Source organism: Macaca nemestrina, chromosome 2, assembly GCF_043159975.1.
Source record: "Macaca nemestrina isolate mMacNem1 chromosome 2, mMacNem.hap1, whole genome shotgun sequence".
In the NCBI taxonomy this organism is placed as follows: Eukaryota; Metazoa; Chordata; class Mammalia; order Primates; family Cercopithecidae; genus Macaca; species Macaca nemestrina.
Genome location: NC_092126.1, coordinates 100,857,676 through 100,876,296, shown reverse-complemented (window position 1 = coordinate 100,876,296; position 18,621 = coordinate 100,857,676). Strand labels below are relative to the sequence as shown.

At 44.8% G+C, this 18,621-nt stretch overlaps 1 protein-coding gene across 2 annotated transcripts in view; it reads right to left on the bottom strand.

Moving 5' to 3' along the window:
* The window catches only part of LOC105480186 (integrin subunit alpha 9), a 387,973-nt gene that overhangs the window by 133,878 nt on the left and 235,474 nt on the right, over positions 1–18,621 (bottom strand). For both annotated transcript variants that reach the window (XM_071091443.1, XM_071091444.1), the window contains one exon: positions 15,669–15,819. In XM_071091443.1, coding sequence (XP_070947544.1) covers positions 15,669–15,819 — 151 coding nt within the window. The remainder of the gene's footprint in view (positions 1–15,668; positions 15,820–18,621) is intronic.

The window sequence follows — 18,621 nt, the reverse complement described above, 5'->3', positions numbered from 1 at the left end:
GGCAATCAGGCAAGAGAAAAAAATAAAGGGTATTCAATTAGGAAAAGAAGAAGTCAAATTGTCCCTGTTTGCAGATGACATGATTGTATATTTAGAAAACCCCATCGTCTCAGCCCAAAATTTCCTTAAGCTGATGAGCAACTTCAGTAAAGTCTCAGGATACAAAATCAATGTGCAAAAATCACAAGCATTCCTATACACCAATAACAGACAAATAGAGAGCCAAATCATGAGTGAATTCCCATTCACAATTGCTACAGAGAGAATAAAATACCTAGGAATCCAACTTATAAGGGATGTGAAGGAACTCTTCAAGAAGAACTACAAACCACTGTTCAACAAAATAAAAGAGGACACAAACAAATAGAAGAACATTCTATGCTCATGGATAGGAAAAACCAATATTGTGAAAACAGCCATCCTGCCCAAGGTAATTTGTAGATTCAATGCCATCCCCATCAAGCTACCAATGACTTTCTTCACAGAATTGGAAAAATCTACTTTAAAGTTCATATGGAACCACAAAAGAGCATGCATTGCCAAGACAATCCTAAGCAAAAAGAACAAAACTGGAGGCATTACGCTTCCTGACTTCAAACTATACTACAAGGCTATAGTAACCAAAACAGCATGGTACCGGTACCAAACACAGAGACAGACCAATGGAACAGAACAGAGGCCTCAGAAATAACACCACACATCTACAACCATCTGATCTCTGACTAACCTGACAAAAACAAGCAATGGGGAAAGGATTCTCTATTTAATAAATGGTGCTGGGAAAACTGGCTACCATATGTAGAAAGCTAAAACTGGATCCCCTCCTTACACCTTATACAAAAATTAATTCAAGATGGATTAAAGACTTAAATGTTAGACCTAAAACCATAAAAATCCCAGAAGAAAACCTATGCAATATCATTCAGGACATAGGCATGGGCAAGGACTTCATGAGTAAAACACCAAAAGCAATGGCAACAAAAGCCAAAATAGACAAACGGCATCTAATTAAGCTAAAGAGCTCCTGCACAGCAAAAGAAACTACCATCAGAGTGAACAGGCAACCTACAGAATGGGAGAAAATTTTGCAATCTACCCATCTGACAAAGGGCTAATATCCAGAATCTACAAAGAACTTAAACAAATGTACAAGAAAAAAACACCACCATCCAAAAGTGGGCAAAGGATAGGAACAGATACTTCTCAAAAGAAGGCATGTATGCAGCCAACAGACACATGAAAAAATGCTCATCATCACTCGCCATCAGGGAAATGCAAATCAAAACCACAATGAGATGCCATCTCACACCAGTTAGAATGGCAATCATTAAAAAGTCAGGAAACAACAGATGCTGGAGAGGATGTGGAGAAATACGAACACTTTTATACTGTTAGTGGGAGTGTAAATTAGTTCAACCATTGTGGAAGACAGTGTGGCGATTCCTCAAGGATCTAGAATTAGAAATACCATTTGACCCAGCGATCCCATTACTGGGTATATACCCAAAGGATTATAAATCATGCTACTATAAAGATACATGAACACATATATTTATTGTGGCACTATTCACAATAGCAAAAACTTGGAACCAACCCAAATGTCCATCAATAATAAACTGGATTAAGAAAATGTGGCACATATACACCATGGAATACTATGCAGTCATAACAAAGGATGAGTTCATGTCCTTTGCAGGGACATGGATGAAGCTGGAAACCATCATTCTGAGCAAGCTATCACAAGGACAGAAAACCAAACACTGCATGTTCTCACTCATAGGTGGAAATTGAACAATGAGAACACTTGGACACAGGGCGAGGAACATCACACATGGTGGCCTGTCATGGGGTGGGGGGCAGGGGGAAGGATAGCATTAGGAGAAATATCTAATGTAAATGAGGAGTTAATGGGTGCAGCAAACCAACATGGCACATATATACCTATGTAACAAACCTGCACGTTGTGCACATGTACCCTAGAACTTAAAGTATAATAATAATAATGATAAAAGTAGTCGTTATTTGTGCTAATAGATGCTGACGGGTCCAGAAAGAAGACTGAAAAATGACTACTGGATTTAGCCATGTGTAGGTCATGACTGTCCTGTATATTACCTGTTGGTAACACAGCAAGTCTGAGTACAATCGACTCTCTAGCCACTCTCTGGCCCAGGGAACCTTTTCTCCTTTTCTTTAGTTGTATACAGACATGTTCTCTTTGTTTCAGTCTTAGGCCATGGCAGCCTCTGAGTGACTTTCTCATCTCTAGGAAGGGACCTCCCTGATCGTTTTAATCTGAGATTTTCCTCTGAGGCCCTGGATATCTTGCCCTGGTTCCAATTTTTCATTTTCATACAAATACCCAACTATCTTCTTAAAATGCGTATCCTGATCCCGCAAGGCTGGGGCCTGAGATTCGGCATTTCTAACACACTCCCAGGTGATGTCGCACTGCTGGTTCATGGACCGCATTTGAGTAGCAAGGCTATAAATGACATGATTACACTTCCAAATAACACAAAAAGACTACGAAAACACAACAGGGAATGCCTCAAGAATAAACAGAATTGTGCTGTGGCTGCCACATTAACAGAAATACCATGTTTAGACTTGGGACAATAATAACTAAGCTGGGCTGGTTGAATTGCAGTTCAGACCTGGGTTCTATTTTAAAAAGGAAGATGCCAAACTAGAGACAGCACAGGGAGTGATAAACAGAACAGTGAAGAAGGGCCTGGAAATGATATACACCAAATGGTCTGAAGGACAGAGGTTCTGAAACTTGGTCTTTATTGCATGGATTGACCTAGTTTGGAGCTGTGGCACCTCTGTTGAAGGACAGAAATCCAAATACATTGACAACATCGTTGAAATGGCTTCATTTTTGTGAAAATAAGAAATACACGTCAGTGAAGATAGATAAGGTGGACAGATAAAGATCATCTTATAATTGATCAGGGTCTGACACATACTGAAGGGAGTGGACTCACTGGGCAGTCCTTCCCCAGTTCCGCTACGAATCTCAGGGATACATACTCACAAACTACCTCTCTCAGGTCTCTGCCCTGCTGACTCTGCTGGTGCTTTCCAATGGCCACTCTTCCCTTCCTCCCAATAAACACAGCTCTGATTCTGTCTAGAGTGGCAATGTGTCCTGCTGAGAAAATTCATTTGCCACCCCGCCTTGTGGCATGGTGCTGGCCAATGAGATGTATGTGGAAAATGTCAAGTGGAGCTTTAGGAAAGCTCTTTAAAAGGGGGCAGACCTTTTGCCCTTTGTCCTTCTCCTCCTTCTTGCTTGGAATGCAGCTGTAGTGTTGGAAGCGGAAACCGAAAAGCAGCATCAGGGAAAGCCCAGCCTTGGAGTATGGAGATGAAACCCCCTATGAAAACAGGCTGAGAGGAAAGACAGAAGGAATGGAGTTCCTGTGGGCACCACACAGGTGCATACTAGCCCTGAAATGCCCATTTCTCAATTTATTATTACCAAAGAAAAATAAAAGTTTCACGAGGATCAGCTGCTAAAAAAGGTGGCTTTTCTGTTACATGCAGCCTGACATATTCCTAACAGACTTGCTTGGGAGAGCAGCACAGCCTCACTAGTTATGCTCAGGTACCTGAGTTAGGACAATGCCAGAGGCCACCACACATCACAGGCAGAGCATGGGGGCAAGGGAAGCCCAGACTGTCTGTAAGCCTGGACTCAAAAGGATGAAATGACAGCCCTGGCAAGCTGGATGGTGATGGACTGTAGCCGTACATTCACATGCTGTTAAATTCCACAGGCATCTGTACATGTCAATTCCCCAATTCAGATGCTGGTAGAAACATCACATGTGCAACTGACACAGAATATCATACAAACACCTCAAGAGTTCAAAGACTTTTGTCAATATGCTTGTAATATATCCTTCAGAACAAGAAGGAAACCAGTTGAAGGTAAACCGACCATAGCAAACAATTTCAATGCCCCACCCGATGTTCCTTGGACTCCCTTTATATGCACACTGTGGCTTCAGTCTTCACTTGCCTCCAAGAGCCAGAACCGTGGGTCTTCTTCTGCCCTTAAGCTACTGGAGCCCCACTGTCTACACTTCACCCCTGGGTGGAAAGTACCTGGGACCACTTTCCACCACTTATTCCTCCCTAAGTGGCCCTTCACCAATGACTGGTGTTTATGGGAGAACAAAACCCAGCTTCCTAAGCTGGAAATGGGACAGTACCTTGGTGTAACTCACACTTCTGATCCCTCTTGCAGGATCAGGCTGAGGCCATGCTCTGAGGGACTCTGCCTGAGTTTCTGTCCTGCCCTGTCCTGCGTCTCTCCACTCCCTACCTGTCTTCCCCCTGGAAACACAACCTTTATGAACCACTTGCATGTGAGCCCTTCTCTCAGGATCTGCTTAGGGAAACCCAGACTAGGTCACCGAAGTTCTCAAGTTTTAAAATTTTATTTTATTTGCCTTAGCTTAGTAGTCTTTCATGGCTTTCTTTTCAAGAGATGCTGTGCTGCTTTAGGAAGAAGATTTAAAATCCAAGACTCCCCCCTTTCCCCTTAAAAGAGGAAATTATTAAATTGCTGTTTTGCAGTTAGTTAGAAAAAAAAAAATCCAGAGGTTTAACACATGTTTTCTAAATTCCCCCCACAGATTCACTCAAGTCTTGCGGCTCTGGGAAACGTCCTTCTTAATTGATCCTTGTCGTAGCTACAGCTCTGTTGACATTTCTAAAGCAAAACATAGCCTTCCTTCCAAACTCAGTGAATACACAAATGAAGCTTTTCATATATGTGAAAGCTGAGCCCCGCCGTGGAACACTGAAGCCGCCTTGTGATTTGAAATGGACATCTGTGTTTCTCCACCACTTCCTCGCTGCTGACTGTCTCAGGAAGCGCCCAGCCTTTCTCCCAGGCAGTTTCACTCAAGGCTAGGCTCTCCCTGATGCAAGGGCCACAGGTAATCCAGGTGAGAAAATACAAACAGGCTGGGGGTGCCTGCTCCCCACCACCTTCTCTTGTCCTCTCAAGGAGGAAGGGAAAGGCCTGCAGAAGCAACTGAGAAACAATGGAAGGTCTCTGAGGAATGCCAAGTTTTCTTCTGATAAGCGGATGGGGAAGACCAACAAAGCGAGGTAAAGAGCTTGCTGTTGTGTTGGAGCCTCAAGTGGGCTTCGAGCCAGGTGAGGCTTTTCTACCTGGTGTTAATGCAGGAAGTTCAAGGTAAAGTCACCAGGGGGCCTGGGGCACTGGATTAAAGACAGGAAGGGGGCGGAAAAGACTTACTATTTTCTAAGTATTGGCATCCACCCTCAGGGCTCTCTTACCAGGGCAAGCAGTGAGTTCATTCATCATCTTAATGGCCGGGCCAAGATGACTATAAACATCTAAGGGTTGCATTTTACTTGAGGCTACTATTAACTTGACAAGAGACAGCAGAGAAAGCAGAACACAATGAAAATCAGTCCCTGCCCTGAATGAAAGCCTCAGAGTGAAGGAAGGCTGTTTGTAATCTGTCCCAGCACAGAGGGATGAGGCTCACTTCTGCCTAAGAACCATTCTGTTGCTTAATGCTTGGTTTCCTGGCTCTGCTAACACAATTTGCTTTGTTTGCCTGCACAGATGCAGTTTCTGCATGGAACCTTCTGTCTAAAAACAGGCCAAAGCACTCCCTCAAATAAAGGTATACAAACACATAAGTGTTTAAGTCCTTCCTGCTCTATCCAGATTAGTAAGTGGATCTGTTTTATCACCTGGCGCCATCTTGAGCTGTTTGCCTTGAAAGTGAAGAGAGAACCATTCCAGAAAGAAAGGGACCGCCCTTTCTGTGGTAAAGGTAGACACAAACTGAAGAATCACTTGATAAGAAAAACAAACTTACAAGCCCTTGATGCCTCTTGTCATAAAGAATAAGCCACTGAAAGCCTTGAAAGTTGACTTGGTGCTTTACTGCTCCAAAGCCCAACTTGGAAGACCAGTTTAACTTGGAACTCAAATTATACTCCTTAGAAACAGCAAAAATGAGCTTCCCTTAGAACATCATCACCCCTCCCACAATACGCTGTCATGGAGGAAATAAGGACCTAGGGCCTATCCATCTATCTCAGTCTCTCAAGGACATGAGAAGATGATGCAACGTTTTATTAGCCAAATTCAGTGATTTATGGCCAACCGATGCCAGGCACGAAGCACATTCCTCATGAACTTACAGTACTCTGTGCACTAGAGCATGATCAGGAGTAGAGGATCTGGGTTCTCCCCGCTGAGTTCACAAACATCCCCCTTCCTCACTTTTCTTTCTTCCAGCAGTCCCAACACTGAGTCTCTGACCTTCCTGGCCTGGCAGTGCTATTTCTTTGTTCTTTCTCTAAGATGTCTCCAGCCTCTGTTCTTCCTTCTCTGTTCTCTCAGTCCAGACTTCTCTCAAATCCCATTAATGACTCATCACTGCCTACCTGATAAAAAGTCTGAATCCCATACCACATTCCTCCAGCCCTTTGGGCCAGATGCCTCCCTGCCCAGTCTGAAAGACTCAGGATCTAGTCCCCTGCCTTTGTTTTTGGAGGGCATTATTCTTCTCATTATCTAAACTTCGCTATTATGTATGACATGCATCACATATTTGAACAATTATATATCTTGCGTTTTAAAAAGTCAATATCCCTAAGCCAAAAACTTCAATACTTAAGCAAATGGTAAGTAAATGGAAAAAAGTCAACAAGCATTATTTTTTAAAAATCAGGAGTCACAAAAGCCAACACAGACATTTATTGAACTGACCTCTATTTATTGCTTCACATTAAATTTCATGTAATTTTATTTTCTTAAGTACAAGCAACTCATTAAATTAAAAAATGTTCAGTTTAACACTGTCTCTATTTTTACAGTATGTAGACAGACAGACAGACACACACACACTCTCTCTTTCTCTCTCAGTCCTTCATTAAGACAATGACTGATAATTTTTGTCTTAAAAGGAAGAGTTATCACCCCCTGATATACATTCTATGTTCTATATTCTTGCCTTATTTTCCTCTTCCCCCTCAGCATTATTTAATCTTGGTCTGAAGTAGGTGATCAGTATATCCCTTCTGAGTAAATGAATGAGCTATAAAGTATAAGCTCATGTGTGGCAGAGTTGGGGCTACCATGGCAGGTACCCGTCATGTACAAGTGAGACTGTACATGATGGTGTGGGACTCATTTAATCCTTGGCACAATCCCACTTTAAAGAGAAAGAAACTGAGGCACAGAGAGAAGACCCCTGACCCAAGGCCACACTGGCCATCAGAAACAGAGTTGGAATCTCAACTCTGTATCTGCTGGTCACCAAAGCTACACTTTCCCTCTATTTCACACTAATTGCCTGTCATTTTACTTCTAGCAGCTTCTAAAATTCGAACTCCAGCTTAGTTGCTTCTTGCAATCACCGTGAAGTACAAATATTCCAGCCAGCAAATAGTTTTCAAAGCATCACGAGTTCTAAAAACTCCATGGACACTACGTTCTGGTTGACCCTCTCCACTCCTCTCCTTGAAGCCGGACACTTGAAGCCCCAAACTCTCATCTCTTTGACTAGTTTATCTGTTGCCAAGGGGAGAACATGAAACACAGTAAGACTGCAGACAGACTAAGTTCCACCAGAAACGCAGATCCGGACTAGAACATACGGAAAACAGCCAGGCTGGAGGTCACAGGCTGGTGGCCTACAGGCTGGATGCAGTCACTGGACCTGTTTTGTTTGGTTCATATGATGTTCAGAAAACATTTTAATTAGCTGCCAAAGTCATAAGATCTCTGGGTTATATTAGAAAATAGAGTGTGCTAGGCCTCACTCCCACCTGGCAACCACTGAATGCTGCTGGGAGCCTGATGCCCTGTGGGTGAGGCTGGAACCCTCCATCTTCCCACTGTCTTCACTGCTTCCTCCTGCCCCACCCTGGTCCTCTTCATCCACATACCACACCTGCCTCACCCCACTCCTGCACACTGTGAGGTGTATGATACTAGATCTTGTATGAGAACCTCAGCGAGGCTCTATCAGACCAACCTACAACTTCTAAGAGCCTAGAAAGTGAGGTGCTAAGGTTAGAGATACTTCTAATCCTATGGGCCTCTCTGGCAGAGGCTGGTGAGCCCTGATCACATGACTTGCACACTCAGGATGCTCCAGCCCACTTCCAGCTGCCAGGGGCTATATTACGGTATCTCTGCACCAAAGAGCATTTTTCCAAAACCATGTAGGTCTCTCCTGCCATGCCTATGGGAGGGCAGGAGTACTGGAGAATATAAATAGCCCCGGGAGACCTCATTTCTTGACTCTTGGGGAAAGGAGTATAAATCCCCCAGCTCCCTTACTCTTCCTAGAGTTGCCCTGCAGGAATAAGCTCCATTGCCCACTGCAGTAGTTGGTTTAACAGCTCACTTTTCATTCACTGCCTCCTGCCTGTATCACTTCACCTCCCTACCATTGTTTCACCTCCCTACCATTGTTTCACCTCCCTACTATATCACTTCAACCCCCTACCATTGTTTCTTGCATCTCCCAAATAAAGAAATTTCCCTGAATTCCTTGGCATCTGGGAGACCCCAACCAAGACAGCGTATCACATTGTGTAGAAGAGTCAGGCCAGGGTGCCTGCCCCACTTGTTCTCCCTTCTCTCCTAGCATGGCCTCCTCTGTCACTCTGTGGCAAGCTGCTGCGTCCTCTTTGTACCCAAAAGTCAGCTGGGAGCCCTCATGCACCTGGCTTGAAGCTTATCCTTTCATGTCCATGTCTGTTTCCATGCATGCCATACAGTCAATATCATGAAGATGTACACATAACCCCAGCCCCTTCTTTGAGTTTTTCTCCCTGCCTACCCCTGGTCACATGAGGCATTCATGAGTGCAGAAATCCAGAATGGGCTAAAAACAAAACAGATTGAGGTGGGAGGGGAGATTTCTTAGAACCAATGAGTGGTGAGATCCTGACAGGCCTGTAAGAGCAGGCAAAAATGTCCTGACATCTCCCTGCCACCAAAAATGTTACTGGCCCTTTGTTCAACATGGGCAGCCTCTTTCCATCCTACTGGGTTCTCTCCTCCCCCTCCTCCTTTACTCTGTTCTGCCCTCTCATCCCTGCTCCAACCTAGGTCCCTCCTTCACCAGCCAAATAAACTGACCCATTCCACTCACCCTGGCTCTGCAATGTAGGAATCAGCTGACACCAGATCCTTTGGAGGCTCATCCATGTACCTTAAGCACTCATCCAAGAATTCTGTCCAACAGGGCACTAGCTACTGTGGTAATGACTTGCTTTACCTTGTCATGTCTATGCTTCAAACAACTTTTCAGTACCTCTGTAAAGCAGCTGGCACCTTGTGCTTTAATTGCTTACTGACATGCCTTTGGCCCCATTAGGCTGTGAGCTCCCTGGGAGCAGGGACTAGATCTTTGTGTCTCCTTGTGGCTGGAACAGTCCCTGGCATTTAGCAGGTATTCAATAACTGCTGTCCAAACAAATCCATGGCTGTTCGACAAAGGCAAGAACAGCCAAATCCCTTTGTGCCAAACGGCTCCACAGCAAGAAATTAAAACAAGGCTTTACCTTGACTCCAGGGCCACAGAGCTATATATCTCCAGGGACATCACTCACATTATATTCTGTGGAGGTATCGTTTATACGGAACCCAGTGTGAATGGTGACCCTGGTGTGATGCAGTGGTGATCTATTCTTCCTTATGCTCCTTTTTAACCATGCACCCCTCCCCTGCCCCGGGGCTCCCTCTCACTGCTCCCACAGGGCACCCCAGGAATCTCACTCTGTAGTGAGGCTTTGCTGGTTCCTTACCCAGCAGGCAACACGGTGCACTGGGCCTGCCCTGAGGAAACCCAGTTGCTGATCATTATACCCTGAGTTCTGGCTGGACAGCACAAGCCAGCCAGCAGAGTAGCCACCAACAAATTAAGCCCTCTTTTATAATGTGTTTTCAAGTTAGCTTTATTTAGGAGAGAAAAAAGCCAGCAGATGGTCATCCACATGTATCCTGTTTTTATAAGCAGCGTTCCCTCAAAGGAAAAAATAATCCAGAATAAACCTATGAAAGTAGCCTTGCCTTAGAAGAAGACAGAAAAATCCATTGCAGGGGATATTTTGTATTCAGTCTTAGAAGCTAATATATAACTAATTGACTGTGTGATGACAGAGAAGACAGGTAACCTTGGAGGCCTGGGCCTTAAGTCTCTGTAACTTTGGACAAAACGAATTACCATCCATCTACCTACCCACCCACCCATCCACCCAGCCACGCATCCACTCACACACCCGTCCACCCAGCCAGCCATCCACTCACCCATCCACTCATCCACCCAGCCATCCATCCACTCACACACCCATCCACCCAGCCAGTCATCCACTCACCTGTTCATCCACCCACATACCCACTCATCCACCCAACCAGCCATCCCCAGTCACCTATCCACATAACTATCCACCCACTCACCCACCCAGTCACCCAGTCAGTCATCTACCTACCTACCTACTTATCTATCCACTCAGCCATCCACCCAGTCATCCATCCATCCATCCATCTATCTATTCTGTGGACAGATCCTGTGCAGCCAAGTGGGGAGCCTGCACACGGGGTCCCTGAGCTGAGATTTAAGGACAGAGTAGTTCGTTAAACAAAAATGGGGTGGGGGTGATTCCTGGGTAAAGGCAGTTTGGTATTAAGTGGTGACTGATTCAAGTGAGTATGTGGGGGCATGGTGAGCCAGGAGTCTGAGGAGAAAGGAAGGCAGGCAGGACCAGGCTCAGGCTGAGGAGTCTGAACTCCTTCCTGAAGAAAGTGAAGCAGAGCAGTCACAAAGTCAGCTTTCTTCTCAAAATGTTATTGGTATAACTGAGATTATAGGATTATTTTTTATTTTTATTATTCTTTTAAATTATGCATTTACCATGGCAATACTTTTTTTTTTTACATTTGCTTACTATCATAAATATTTATAAAAATTGTTTTGCGGCCGGGCGCGGTGGCTCAAGCCTGTAATCCCAGCACTTTGGGAGGCCGAGACGGGTGGATCACAGGTCAGAAGATCGAGACCATCCTGGCTAACACGGTGAAACCCCGTCTCTACTAAAAAATACAAAAAACTAGCCGGGCGAGGTGGCGGGCGCCTGTAGTCCCAGCTACTCGGGAGGCTGAGGCAGGAGAATGGCGTGAACCCGGGAGGCGGGGCTTGCAGTGAGCTGAGATCCGGCCACTGCACTCCAGCCTGGGCGACAGAGCAAGACTCCGTCTCAAAAAAAAAAAAAAAATTGTTTTGCTTCATTCTATGCTTATTTGACTGTGGCACACTTTTTATTCAACTACTTTTGTATTCTTGAGTAGTTTATCTGTAAATAACTACTTTTCAGGAAGCTCTCATGGTTACTATAGCAGATGCGGCCAGCACCTCGCTCATATTCCCCAGAACCAGCCAGAGTCCTGGTCATCTGAAGCTACGCCCCTCCAGGTCAAAGGCTTCCCGCATCTTTCTGCCGGAGTTGAGTTGCTTCCCGGCCCCAGGGAGTGTGGGCCTACTTAGAGAAGGCTGGAAGTGCCGGAGAGTTCACACACAGTGAGCGGTTCTCCATGATTAATGACAGGAGCAGTGGGATCAGTCCTCCAGCAGCTTCCTCATCCTGGAGGGGAATGGATCTGAGGTTTGTTACACACAGTCTCTCGGAGGGTCTGAGGAAGACAAGCCCAAGGTGCCCACAGCAGTAACCCGCTTATAAATGCACACCTTCCTGTCTTTCCTCTTTCCTGTCCAAACTCACCACTGAGATCCCCCACCCCCAAATAAACTATCTGTACCTATATCATTGTATCAGGGTATGCTTTTGGGGAAATCCAAACTAGAAGAGGTAAAAACCTAGGAATTCTCATATATCTGAGTATATCTTTATTTTGACTTCACAATGGAGGGCAAGTTGGCTATGTGTTGAATTTAAAATTCACAATGGAATATACTGTTCTAACTTTGGACATTAATGTTACAGAAAAGTCTGTAGAAACTGGTTTGTTTTCTGCTGTTAATAGTATCATTTTCATATCCTTAAAATTAAAAATTTCATGAAGCTATTTGTAGGCATTAAAATGTTTTAAATATTTTAGCCAGGTGTCTGCTGCACCCATTTTAGGAAATGGAGATCCTCCTTTGCTGTCTCCTTAGACTTCTGTTGGCTTCTGTTCCAATTATTCTGGAACCATTTTCTCTTTGCTGTTTTCCAGTTTCCACCTTCCACAATATAGTCCTCACTGTCATCCTTTTTTATTGCTTCGTTCTTTTTCTTCGAATTCTCAGAGCTTCTCAAAAACACCTCCACATCATTAAATCAATTTTCTGTTCTGCCGATTCTGCTCTTTCCTGAGTATAACATATTTTAATTCTGCCACTGATTTCCTGGTTTCATTGTAACATTTCTTTATCCCATCCATAACATGTATTTTTGCTTGCCTCCCAGTTCATTCCATTTTCTTACAGTCTATTGTTCTACTATCTGATCTTTCACTGTGTTCATTTTTTTTGACTTTCATCAAGAACAAAAGTAGATGCTCTGTAAAATTTACTTTTGTTTTCTATTAATAATCTTTTTAAAACTTATGCTTTCCCTCTGTATCTTAGTCATGCTTTTCTTAGTTTACCCATTAGAATCTTTTCACAGGCCCATGTTGGTCCCGTTAGGCCTGTGGGTTGTTAAGCAGGTTTGGTAGGCTCTCCTGGTGTCCCTAACTAGCCACCTGGTACTGTCAGAATCCTGCTTGGGGCTGGGTGATGCCATTTACATCGCCTGTCTATTAACCCTGCAGCATGGCTGGACTCCTGGAAGGGCGGTTTCTGTTTCTTTTCCCTTCCTTTTCCTGCCACCCTGAGGGTCATCTTGCCCATCTGCTTTTCTGGCTGGCCCTGCCTCCACAGCAGCTACAAGACATCTCCGTGCTCCATCACCATTCTGGAGCTAACACTCAACACATCCCGAAGAGCCCAATACCCTGTCAAGTTTCTGTCGAACTGAAACCTAGGGTTCCTTGTGACAAAGGTTTCAAAGGTTGCTGGAATTCAACGGCAAAGAGATCAAAATGATGTGCTCCCATATTTCCCATGGCCAGCTACAGTGGCCAATGGCTTGTACCTGTGGCCTTCTCAGGCACGTTGTCTTTGACCTCCTAGAGCCTTCTTGTCCAGTATGCTTGGGAGGCTACTCACCACCCCTGCATCCCCCCAGTGGCCAGTGACGATACAGGGGTAGAAAATGATGCTATCCCCAGCAGCTTCAAGGTGGGACAATTCTGCAGAGTGATTTATGCTCCAGGGCTTCCCCACTTCTTCCCAGCTCATAAATCAGACCAAGGCTAGTTTTGACCCGACAGCACACCCCTCCCAGCCCTTCCCCTGCCCGCCCCTGATCCCTCGCCCCTCTTCTCCTGAGAGTGCTCCTCCAATAAATCACACACATTGGGCCTCATGCAGTGAAGAAGGGATGGGACAAGAGTGCAAAAAGTCCCTGGTGTATAGTAGGTGGTCAAAATTGTGACTTCACATTCTCTGAAAAGTTACAGAGCTAAGGATATGACCATTTACTGGTACGAATCTCTGTAAAAGACATTCATCACAATTTTACTTAACATAAAAACTGGGAATAATCCAAATAAAGAATAAGAGGAATTTTTCAGGTAAATCCATAGTATAACCATATGGTAGAATATTATGCAATCTCCAAGTTAAAAAGAAAAACATGGTAAAGGGTGAGCAAAGCAAGATACAGAGGGCTACTGAGTTAATAAAATAGTAAGACTAAGTCCTATATACTGACAGAGTGGGGTCAGCTCTGAACTTTCTAGCAGCCAATAAAGAGAATGAAGCCTAGTCAGTCACAAGGTAAAAACAAGCCAAAATGCTCAGGCAAAGCACAGCTATTTCTAAGTCTGAGGCTGGAAAGAAATTTCTTGCATGGGTCCTGAGTGAGAGAAATCTGTGTAATGTAATGACCCAGTCGCCAACTACATCTTTTCAATTACCATAGAGACGAGTTCCACAGGTCAAATCCCCAAGGAAGCCCCTCTCCCCCACCTACCATCCCACCCTGCACAGGGAGATGGCATCACAGCACATGTGATTCTGTAAAAGATACTCTGTGTGTGGCCAGCGATACTTGAACCTTACAGACACTTGGTTCTCTCCTGACTGGGCTTAATCCAGGGGTAATTTTTAGGGTATAGAAAGTGGAGGGAAAGCGCACCCCTCCTGCAGTCCTTGATTGCTTTTGTGGCCTCCCTCAACCCTTGAGCTCCTGAAAGCTACAAAGCAGCAGGGAATCTGAGATGACTTCTTGGGAAGTTTTGGAGTGCCTCCGCTGTTGGTAGCTCTGAGCATTTCAGCTGTCCCCTAAGCTGGGCAGGCTTGGCACAATCCTGTCAACACTATTGAGCCCACAGAATATGTGTCTGAACAAATGTCATTGACCTGCTCAATGTATGCCCAGTGCTCATCAGTGGGCAGAGTGAAGGTTTTCCACAGAAAGTGATTGTGGTTCCATTTTAACATAAAGAACAAGGCACCCCTGTTCAAGGCTGTAAATATTAAAAAGCTGCAAGCAGTCCCAGCTGAACAGCTATCAACCATTAGAGCAACGCTGGGTAGAACGGTGTCGACTTTTGTCTACTTGTTCCCCCTTGTTGTCTACGGGGAAGCCTGTTCTACTTCCTCTGAGAGGTAGTACACTCGGGGTGATTACGGGTAGGGGAGAATACCAGCACTGTACCTTTGAGTCACACTATATAAACTTCACTTCAAATTAATTCACTCTAAAAAAACTCACTCAATTTGTGGAAATAATTTAACTACCTCAATTCATTCAAATATGTTAGGAAGGCCGGGGCAGTGGGTCACACCTGTAATCCCAGCACTTCAGGAGGCTGAGGCAGGCGGATCACTTAAGGTCAGGATTTCGAGAACAGCCTGGACAACATGGCAAAACCCTGTCTCTACCAAAAAATACAAAAATTAGCCAGGCGCACACCTGTAGTCCCAGCTAATTGGGAGGCTGAGGTGGGAGGATCACTTGAACTCAGGAGGTGGAGGTTGCAGTGAGCCGAGATTGTGGCACTGCACTCCAGCCTGGGTGACAAAGCGAGACTTGTCTCCAAAAAAAAAAAAAATAAATAAGTAATCCAAAACACAGGCCAAAGCAGTGACCCTCTAGTAGAAACATCAAGTACATCATATATAATACCTAGCACAACAAGCGGTGATCTGCCCTTACTTTCACAACTACTGACCTAAAACTGGAATTCTCTAGAACATGTGTTTGCTGGAGACAGCAACTGTACCATCTCCAAGAAGGGGCCAGATGTAAAACCATAGGGAGAGGATTCCACAAGAGAGAAGGGATGGGAGACTATGTAACTACAGACACTTCTCTGGCACTCTATGGGTATTTACAGCTATACCAACATATTTCTAAGGGTATTTATGGCTATACCAACATATTTTCTAAGTCCAGGACGAAAAAAGTTCTAATCATTCTAAATGATAGTCCACAGAAAGCAATAGTGTTTGTAGAATCATTGCCTATTCCAGGCTATAATGAAAGCCGGCAAGTGTACCAGATGGAACAACCGCTCTTTACAGGGATGCCCTCCTTACCTTCTGCCACATGTTGATGAAGAAGAGCTCCCGGGAAACATTGAAGGACACGTTGGTGTCATAGGCATCATCTCCGAGGTTGGAGATAGAGATGTTTAGGGAGATGTTCTTCACAGCCCCCAAAGCGAGATACAGGGTTTTCTCATCCATACTGTAATGAAAAATAGACAGCAATGAATGCCCTGAGGCCTACACTAATATAACATGAGACACAGGGGGTAGTTGAAGGTGACGGGCAGAAACTGAGATTGGAACTACAAGTTCCAGGAGCCCCATTAACCAGCCATGGGTCATCGGGCAATCAATTAGCTCTGGGGCCTCAGCTTCTCATGTAAAGCCCAGGGTTCTACCTTGCCTAACTCACTAGACTGTTTAGAGGCTCACAGGAAATCCTGTATATCAAACTTAAAAAACTATAAGGCATTTAATAACCTAAGCGTGGGATTCATTTGTACATGAATTCATGCGGTTATTTTTGAGTGCCTACCACGTGCCAGCCACTACTCTGTGCTAGGGAAGAAGCAGCAAAGAAAACAGAGTCCTTGTCGCTTCAGGGAGAGAGAAAACACACACAAAAAGAAGCAAATATGTGTGTCAGATTGTGATAAAAGCTGTGGAGAAAACTTACAAAGGGTAAGGAGGATAGAATGTGCCAGACTTGCAAGGGAGATGGGGTGCAATTTACAATAAGGTGATCGGGGAAGCCTCACTGATGAGGCGACCTTTCAGTACAAACCCAAAGAAAAAGGGGAGCAAGAAACACAGGTACATGGGGACTAGCAAAGGAGAAGTCCCTGAGGTGGGCATGTGCCTGGCACGTGCAGGTAACAGCAGGGAGGTCAGTGCAGCTGGAGAGGAGTGATAAAGAGAGCAGGAAGGAATGAGCTCACAGGGGCCAAGGGAGTTGAGGCAGCAGATCCCACAGGGCCTTGTGGACCAGCATGGGGACCTTGGTTTGACCCCTGGAAGCCCCTTCAGGACTCTGAGCAGAGCAGCAGTGTGACTGGATGTTCATGTTTAAAGGAAGCTCGCACTGGCTGTGATGTGAACGGTCTGTGGAGTGGCCAGGAAAGGAACAGGGGGCCTGGGTAGAAGGCTCTTGTGACAATCCAGGTGTGAGAAGATGAATGTGGAGGCCAGGGTGGTGGCAGCCAAGGGGGTAAGATGGGGTCATATTCTGGACACATTTCAAAGGTCATGCCAACAGATTTTCCTCATGGACTGGATGAAGGGTGTTAGGAAAAGAGGAGTCAAGGACTGCTCCAAGGATTTTGGATTCAATAACTAGCAGAGAAAAGTTGTCATTTATTGAGATGGGAAAGACTGGGTCGAGAAGGTTCAGCAGAGAAAACCCAAATGCCTATTGGATTTTAAAGGAGATATTAAGGCAGGTGGATGCATGAGTCCGGAGTTGAAGGAGGATTCTGGGCTAGAGATACATTTGGGACAGACTAGATACGATCACTAGGAAATGAGTATAGATAGAGATGAGGACTCACATTTACAAGTTGAAGATGAGGAGGTATCAGCGAACAAGACTGGAAAAGCATGGCTAGGGCAGGAAGAGGAAAATTGAGAGAGAAGGCATCCACATGGTCACAGAGGACAAGCTCAAGAAAGGAAGGATCAATTTTGTCCAATGTGGCAGACAGGTCACAACAATGGGAATAATTAGAACTGGTCATTGGAATCAGCCTTCTGGAGGTCACTGGTGACCTTGATAAGAACTGCTGAAGTGGTGTGATGGGAGGAAAGCCTGACTTGAGAGAGTTTCAGAGATGTAGGAGGAGAACAAATGGATGCAATGAGGACAGACAACTATTTGGAGGAGTTTTTCTCTAAAGGGGAACAGAGAAGTTGGATGGTAGCTGGTCGGGGAAGTGGGCTCCAGGGAGCTTTTTGGCTCTTTTTTATTAAGATGGGAATTACCATAGTATATGTGCATGCTAATGGGAATGATACATTAGAGAAGGAACAATTAATGAAAACATGACAGGAGATAATTGTTGGGGTCTGATGAACGACTGGAAGGGCTGTTCTTGCCTGGCTAGAGGTGAGCTGAAGATGCATTAATAGATGGGTGGTAGGAACATGCAGGAATCCCTCTGTGATTGCTTCTCTTTTGCAGTGAAATAGAAGTAGGGTCAAAGACTGGGAGTTGGAGGAGAAAGAGGTGAATGTTTGAGGTGTGAGGACATGGAGGGAAATGGGGGCCCAGGAGAGGGGTGAGTGAACGGGGTGAGGATGAGAACATTGATATGGCTGAGGCTGAAGGTGACAAGGATGAAGATGCATGAGAGACTGATGGTTATTATGTGATGTGACCTTTGAACAAAATAAATCCATGTGAGTGGCCAGTTTGAATTGGACAACCAGTTAATGGAAGATGTAATTAAGGATACAAGGGTTTGTATAATGAACGGTTGTTATTTTTGGCCACTCAGCATCCTGACATCCTATCGTTTTGGGAGAATCTCAAGATAAGTGGGAGGGGCACATTAGCAGAAAGGGGACAGATCCTCTTTCCTCTCTTCTTGATGACTAGGGTGTGGGTACTTGCCTAAGTGAAATCATGTGATTTAAAGGTGATCAAGTGGCAGCGATGTGGTAACAGATGCTCCTACCCAGGGCTACAAATTTTGGGGGTTGCACAGAGACACCAGGGATCACCTGAAGTAGCTACAGAGCAGTAGAGAGCCCAGAGGTGGAACCCTGGGCTGAGTCTTGCCTCTTCTGTTTCGTGTCTGTGTTGGTTCCCCAGCCTTCTTGCCTATGCTCTGAACAACCCCACATCCTTTTAATAAATTCCTTTTCTGCTTGAATTAACCAGCATATGTTTTTGTTGTTTGCAACCATTAATACAGCTAATATACCATGCAAAAGAAGAGAACCATTCAAAATCTCCATAGGTGAAAATACTTTGAAATACTAATTTCTGGGGGGTAGAATCTTC